This window comes from Semicossyphus pulcher, unplaced genomic scaffold, assembly GCF_022749685.1.
Source record: "Semicossyphus pulcher isolate SPU_LCO1_2020_fin unplaced genomic scaffold, fSemPul1.0.p SCAF_37, whole genome shotgun sequence".
Taxonomy (NCBI): Eukaryota; Metazoa; Chordata; class Actinopteri; order Labriformes; family Labridae; genus Semicossyphus; species Semicossyphus pulcher.
The window spans coordinates 299,791-307,592 of record NW_027211712.1 but is presented as its reverse complement, the minus strand read 5'-3'; the positions used below and the strand labels follow the sequence as shown (position 1 = coordinate 307,592).

The following is a 7,802-nucleotide window of genomic DNA, read 5'->3' as shown; positions in this document are numbered from 1 at the left end:
TTCATTCATCATAAAATATCAAAGTACTGAAACGCTTATAATACATTTCTTCAAACATTTAATTTAAATGTGAACGTATCTGAAGTCTTGTGGTCGGTGAAGCAGGAAAACAGCTTTCAAATAAAACAGCATCACCATGGATCAGAGAAGTGTGAACTCCGCCTGCTGGGCCCCGGGGAAACTTATTTCTGGTGTTTTTAAACCTGGACATGTTTTGGTTCTAAATGTCTTTTAGGTTAAACAGTGTGTGAGTGTGTTCAGTAGATGTGTTCATCCTGCAGCAGTGAAACAGGCTGTAATGGCTGCAACATAATCCTTGATGGGTCAAAGGTCGTCCAGTAAAAGTTCTTGTTGTTTCCACTGACAGGCTCAGATTGTTATTCTAAGTGTGTGACAACATGACAGAAAGGATCCCTACAGAGATAGACCTTTTTGTTACAGAGGAAGATGATTGTTTTAACCACACACAGACGTTACATCGCTCTCTGCACACACACCAGACTCCATTCAGAAAAACACTGATTTAAGCTCACAGGAGCTGCTGCTCTGCTGCCTCTGCCTGTTTCTGTTAGCCTGTCTTTGGTGTTCAAAGTTGGTTACTTCAGAGCTGATGCAATATTTGTGTAACACAACAACTCAAACTAATAGATCGATGACGATATTTTTGTCAATGGAATTTGGTATTTAGACCCTGAACATACAAGTAATATTACATTCCCCAGGTGTACAGAGTCCTAATTAAATTAAAGATTAACTGAAAGGAAATTTCTGCCCACTCCTCTTTCCATGAATGAGGCACAAAGTCAGAAGAGTGTTTGAGAAATACTGCAGGCTGAAGACAGCTGTAGCTTTCCTTTAAACACCATGTTTCAGCTTGGAAAGAGACTTCATAAGAGTACAGGAAGTGACACGGGCACAGAGGGGGCTGCAGGTCTGTGCCGTGTGGAGGGTCAGAGTCCTGCTCAGAAAGATCTCTGCTGCAGCTCGATCAGCTGCTCTGGAGTCAGTCTGCAGTAGTTTAGGCACACACATTGGAAAGACAAGAAGAAGAAAGTCTCTGAAATAACAAGAATAATAATACAGAGAGGAAATGACCCGCAGAAGTGTCACGTCTGCTTCTATCATCCAATACCACCTTAAAAAAATAAAGATTATCCTGCTCAGGGTCTCGAGCAGCTTTGGCTTCTCTTCAACAACCGTTTGGTCCATTTTCTCCCAGCAGTCATTGATCAGTCCTCTCTCTCCGATCCATCATCAATATCAGCTGGTATCCCCGTCTGATCCGTCAGGAGGAGACGACGCAGGCACGACTCATCTGAAGACAGAAAACACCAATCAGACCAATCAGCTGACCAATCAGGTGATCACAACACGATGACCAGTGACATCATGAGAGCAGAGGTCAGGATGAGGCAGAGACTGTAGGTCTGTTTCTGTAAGCTCCCTGCTGATCGGAGTCACAGGAGGGCCAAAACAATGTTCGTACGGAGTCACAGGAGGGCCAAAACAATGTTCGTACGGAGTCACAGGAGGGCCAAAACAATGTTTGTACGGAGTCACAGGAGGGCCAAAACAATGTTCGTACAGAGTCACAGGAGGGCCAAAACAATGTTCGTACGGAGTCACAGGAGGGCCAAAACAATGTTCGTACGGAGTCACAGGAGGGCCAAAAAAAGGACAGAATAAGGAAATGAATGTGGAAACATTAAGGGGAATAAATAATTAGAAAAACAGAAATGTCATTTGTGGATCTATTTCTGTTAACATTCATACAAAATAAACAAATGAACAGTGCATATGTTTTTGATTATTTTAATTTATTTATTCTATTATCTGTTTTTTATTTATATTTGTCATTTTGCTTTTGCCATTCTCTGAGGGGCCAAGCTGTCAGTCGACCGGCGTTGAGCGAGTCTTTTAAATCATTTTAAATTGATTAAAAAAAAATCTAAATAAAATATCCAGAAAAAAAGTCCTATTTGCATGCATAGAATAATTTAATCTATATTCAATATGCACATGTGACATTGTTTAGTTTGTCTTTATATTTCCACATTTATTTTGTTAATATTTTACAGGTTATTCTTTGGCCCTCCTGTGACTCCATCGCTCCGTTTAAGCCTCGACCAAATAAACCAGGAGACTGTCACAGGTTTTAATGACACATCTATTATCATCTTTCTAATTAGAGTTATGACGTATTCGGTAACTTACATTTTACATTAAGGGTACAACTTATATACCGAAGTAATGCTGAAGTAATGCATGACTCATGATGATTTAATGCACGAATTAATCAAGCGGCAACCTCCGGTGTTGAAAAATGAAGCCAATGCCGAAGTGCAAAAAACTGCAGTTCCTCGAGTGGCCACTTGAGGCTCCAGAAAACAAGAATTAACATTACAGCAGAAATAAACATGTTTACAGCCTGGTATGTAAAACGGTTTTGTTATAAATAGCTAATTTTATTGTTCAAGATAACTGTACGGGGGTGAATTTTTTTGCCCATCTCTGGATTAGCCGGCTCTGGCATTTCCAATATGGCGTCCCCCAGCGCCGGCGCAATTCGGGCTTCAAAAGACTTCAGAAACCAGTGGGTGACGTCACTGAGACCATTATTCATACAGTCTATGGAATCAATGCAGGATGTGTCATGAATTCCTGTTGCTCACCATTAACAAATTATGAAGTCACTGTCTAACATGCTATGCAATGTTAGCATGTAAAGCTAGCTAACGTCAACACACTATAAGCTTTAATGAAGTGTCCACCACAAATACGACACACATGACACAACACATAAGCTAACCCAGCAAAGCTAATCTGTACTGGGTTAACGTTAGCTAGCTTTACATGCTAACATTGGATAGCATGTTAGAAAACAAACTTAGCGAGTTCTGTCTGTGGTGGATGCTGTTGCATTGCTCAAAGCCTGAATTAAAGCCGAACGACCCTTCCAGTGTTTGGGCTGATTGAGGAGCGCACGGAGTACCCTTACTGCAAAGTGTTAGCACATATTCAAATATTACGTATGGCTCTTTTTTAAATTGTCTTGAACTTTAGTGAAGTTAAAATTGTTATATTCATGTTAGATTAAATGATGGGATAATCAGCATGTTCTGGAAATGTTCCAACAGTCTGGTGGTGTAAACAGGAAGTAGAATGTTCCCAGTCTCTGTGTCTCAATTTATTCATTTTTAAGATGATTTTTTGGGGCTTTTTGCCTTTTTTATACCAGACAGCTGAAGAGAGACGGGAAATATAGGGAGCAGAGAGAGGGGGAAGACATGCACCCTCTGCATCATCTGTGACCAGCTCCTGCTAGCATCATCTGTTAGCAGCTCCTGCTAGCTGCGTGATGTAGAGGATGTTTCAGTGGATCACTTTGAAACTGAAGGAAACTTAAAAACATGCAGACTCTCGGGCAGGTTCTGAAGCGTGCTTGTTCTCTGATTTCTAAGATGATTTTATTCTGGATGAACTTCAGAGGTGCAGGTATGCTGGGAAGAGGAAGTCACACTGGATCTAAAGGCAGGTGTTTCATGTGTTCAGACTCCATGATACGAGAAGGACGGTGGCTTTGGTGGGAAGTATTTTAATCAGCTCACAGTTTGAAATCCTAATTCACAAAGAACAACAATAAGATTTAAGACTTGTTAATGCTTCTCGTGACCCTTTGCGGGTTCTGGTGACCCACACTGAAATCTTTCCTGTCAGCTGAGTTTTGTTAAAAGTTTGGAGATTTTTTCTCCATCATGATTTAGTTTGTTGTTCTTTTACACTTTTAAACCTACATTCCCAACAGCTTTAGAATACCTTTACACTTAAACGTAAAATAAAAGCCCGTCTCTGAGAGAAATAATAGCCCCACAGTAACATGCAGGATCATGGGTTATTGTCTGTTGACCTCTGACCTGCGGAGGCTGCGAGCTTCATACAGCGTGTCGTCCTCCTCGCTCTCCATCCCGTCCATCTCCACAGAGTCGTCGTAGTTGGACAGCAGACCGTACTTCTTCCTCTGGGCCGGCCTCTTCAGCCTGAAAGTGATGTTTGGTGGGTCAGATACAAGCTGAACTCAAGAGTGAAAAACCACCCGAGTCACATTTTACAGTTCATGCACAGCTGCTGATAGATGATAAGGTGTTAAGTTGTGAGAGTTATGCACGGAGTTTGGTGTGGCAGATGTTTACGTGCAGGAGAAGCATCAGGGCTGTTTTTATGGTGTTGTTAGGAATAACAGATAAACTGAAATAATAAACCTTCCCTGCATTAAACTTGACGTATAAATCAATAATAACAATATGTGTTTGTTGGGCTGAACTCAGTCATAAATATGAAATCTTTAATAGGATTAGCAGAAGCAGAACTAAAGAGAGAAGCTAGCAGCTTTAGAAAAACACATGACTCATATTTTACACACTGCGTGTGCCATTTCGAATGTGGGACTGAGCATGACACTCAGGAATTCTAAATGGAATTTGGTTTGATATCTGTCCACATGCAGGAGAAACTCTGCTATTATGCTGACATTATATGCACAGCACTTAACTGTATGTTTGGGGAAGACAGTGTAACTGGTCGCTGACAGGTGGAAGAGGTATGAGTGTCTGCTAAAGCTTTACTAAAGTGCATTAACATAATATTGCAGCTTACTTATCTTGGTTGTAAAAGAGGAAGTATTAAATTGATAGATATATGAATGGGGTTTAGTTTGACAAAAGTTATTCTATAATTCGGTTTGAAGAATCTCATTGTTCAACAGTAATCCAAATATGTCCGTGGTTCTGTTCCTCCTCAAACAAACTGCCGAACATAACCCTCACAACAAACCTTCATCCTTCTATTCATTTGTATGAGGAGTGAAGCATTTACTTCTTTATTAATTGCTTGCATTTAAAAATGATGTTTGCTGTGGTGGGAGTCCATTTGAGGAAGCTGTGCTGTCAAAACGAAAATAGGATACTGGTTTTTGTCCCGGTACATGAAGCAGAGGCAGAGATCTCGCACTAACTGCTACACAACTTTAGTTGGAGTTAGTGGGTCAATCATTTCAGTATGAGATTAATGCCGAATAGAAGAGTGGACTCTAAAAATGTATGAGGCCAGAATACATTTTATAGCACACAAACATCTGCTGATACTCCAGGAAATATTAAACTTCTGGATTTTAGAATGAAGTTTGGCATGGTATCAATTAATCTATCATACTCTTGGCTCAATTTAATATCTTATTGCTTAAGCGTCCTTCCCTCTGTAGTTTTGTCCCTAACTTTATCCAACATAATCCAAGCATGCCCTTGTAACCATCTCACATCACACTGATTCTGATTCAGACATTACACCAAACTCCAAACAGAAATACAGTGATTTGATGCTTCTGTTCTTATCAGCAGTTAATAATACTTTGTAAAAATATACCGCAGAAAAGTTTTAAAGAAGGCATATTGTGTTTTGTTGATGTGTTACTTATACGCTCAGTGACTCACTTAAATCCCCGTATACCTGACTGGAGTTTGGTGTGAACTCACCGCACAGCTCGGATGAGGAAGTAGAGGACTCCGATCATGGTGATGCCGATCAGGACGTACAGGGCCCGCTGGATCATGGAGCTGTCCACGTTGAGGCTGTTGAACGGCCCTCTGGAGCTGCTTCCGCCGCTCTGAGTCGAGTTCACCCCGCTGGAGTTCGTCACCGCGGGTCTCGGCGCCGCGGTGCTGCCGTTGGCGGGTTGGGACACATCCTGCGCCACGGACACCAACAGCCAGCAGACCGGAACCAGAACCGCCGAGAGAACTCCGTGAAAAGTCATTTTAGCATTCACAAACACTTTAATGGGAACAAAAGAAGAAACAGAGGCGGGAAAGTCTCTGCTTTACAGACCTACGTCGCGTTAGCTGAACTCTGCTGCTCTGTTGACATAAAGTGAGTCTGAACTAGGAAGTTCATATCCATCTACTGCTGACGTCAGAGATTCTTATGGGGAAATATGTCCCTAAATTTGACTCGCAGGATTTCAGGTAGAGCCTGCCAACCAATCACACCGAATCCAGACACCTGCAAGACATACAGAGGGGTTAACTAAACCTCTGACTGGATAATGCATTCCTGTGACTCCAAAGTGAATCACTTAATGACTCATTGTGTAGGCAAACAAAACAACATACATCACAATCAGTAATTTAATTTCCTTGAAACATTTATTTCTTGGCAGCAGAACTGATGAGCTGTTCCTGCATATTCAGAAAAACACACCAATCACATGTGGGAAAGTCTGAATACCTTCTGATACTAGAGTAATCATTAAATTGTGACATTTTTGAATGTAATTTGGTGCCTTGTCTGTCCTTGACGTACAGGATAGAATGTCCAGCAGTTCAGAAGGTGATGTTTGTTTTAGTCACAGTTTATGGGGAGCTACAGAACTATTATAATATTACGATACTGAAATACTGAACTTTTATATATTTACATATTTATTAAATCAATATGTTTGCGATACAGTAAGTATAGGGTATGCTAAATGCAGCCATAAATGTGTTAGACAATGCAAAAGTAAAAAGTAAAAAAGTAATTTCTAGATTTAACATTTCTGGTGTGTATTTGTTTGTATGGTTAATAGAGAATTAATCAATATATGCTTGAAAATGTGATTTAAGGTTTCATTAAGTTCTCTTCAGCATGTGCACTTGTTTTTCTTTATTAAAGATGACAGTTTATTGATCCCTGGAGTAAAATCCAGCTGTTAGAGCGGCACGGAGACGCGCACAGAGGTAAGAGAACAGGTGAATAACCGTTTGACTTCACACTTATACACACACATACAGTTATTGACAAATTAGTCATACGTGTCTGACCTGTAAGACTCTGAGAGAAGTTTTATTGATCAAACAATCAAGCCAAAGTCATGTGACTCCAGTCCTCACCAAAGGTCAAAGTTCACCAACATGTAAAAGCTTGTCCCATCTAAACACCACAGACACTGGTGCCTTTAATGTAAATATCTGATTTTATCTATTGAAATGTGAAACAAACAAATGAAACAAAAAAGAAATCACAGTTGATCGTGTGTTTTACAGTCGGACAGGGGACCTTAGAGAAGGCATCCTACCTGTGAGGCCATCCTCAGGGTTACCTGCTCCCCGGATATGTTCGTTTTTAGTTTCTCACTAAATGAAGCTGCTGTTGATTCAAACCAACCACCAAAAGTTGAGCATTTTATAAGCTAATTAGAGTGTTTTAATGTCAATTTGACACATTTAAGATCAGTAAAATCATGAATAAAAACATGTTAGGTTGTAAAAGTGTAGATGTGTCAGGTCACAGCTGGATTCAGGTCTCTGAGGGAACACCTGGACAGGTGTACAGGTCCTCATGTTTGTATCTGCTGGTGATTTCTCTGTCAGCTGTGATCCTGCAGCCGCCTGAAACTTCCTGACTGATGAGCACTGAGCGTGCTCACATCTGGACCGATGACATCACTCAGTGAAGATGTTTCGTAAGTCTATTTTTGCAGACGTGGTTCACAACAAAGTTTTCCTTTTTGGACACTTAAATGTAAATTTAATCTAAAACTGAATTGAGTTGATTCTGATCAGAAACTGGTTCAGTTAACTGTCAGCAGAGCTTTTGTCCACAGGGGGCGCTGTTGTGTCTCCTTCAGTATTTATGATGAGGGTCTAAATCCCTGCAGCTGCTTTACTGACATTGTGTCAGATATATTCTTTATATTCTGATATATTTCATTTTTTCATAATTTTCAGATATTTTACTAAATAGTGTAAAAAAAAAACAGTTTTGAAATA

At 40.4% G+C, this 7,802-nt stretch overlaps 1 protein-coding gene across 1 annotated transcript; it reads right to left on the bottom strand.

Moving 5' to 3' along the window:
- On the bottom strand, window positions 1–6,009 carry fam174c (family with sequence similarity 174 member C). The gene is made up of 3 exons (XM_069679221.1): window positions 5,529–6,009; window positions 3,915–4,037; window positions 1–1,315 (listed from the first exon to the last, which is right to left on the bottom strand). Exons 1-3 carry the CDS (start codon window positions 5,807–5,809, stop codon window positions 1,312–1,314), a joined length of 408 nt encoding a protein of 135 aa, XP_069535322.1. The 5' UTR covers window positions 5,810–6,009; the 3' UTR covers window positions 1–1,311.
- Between the last annotated feature and the right edge of the window lie 1,793 nt (window positions 6,010–7,802).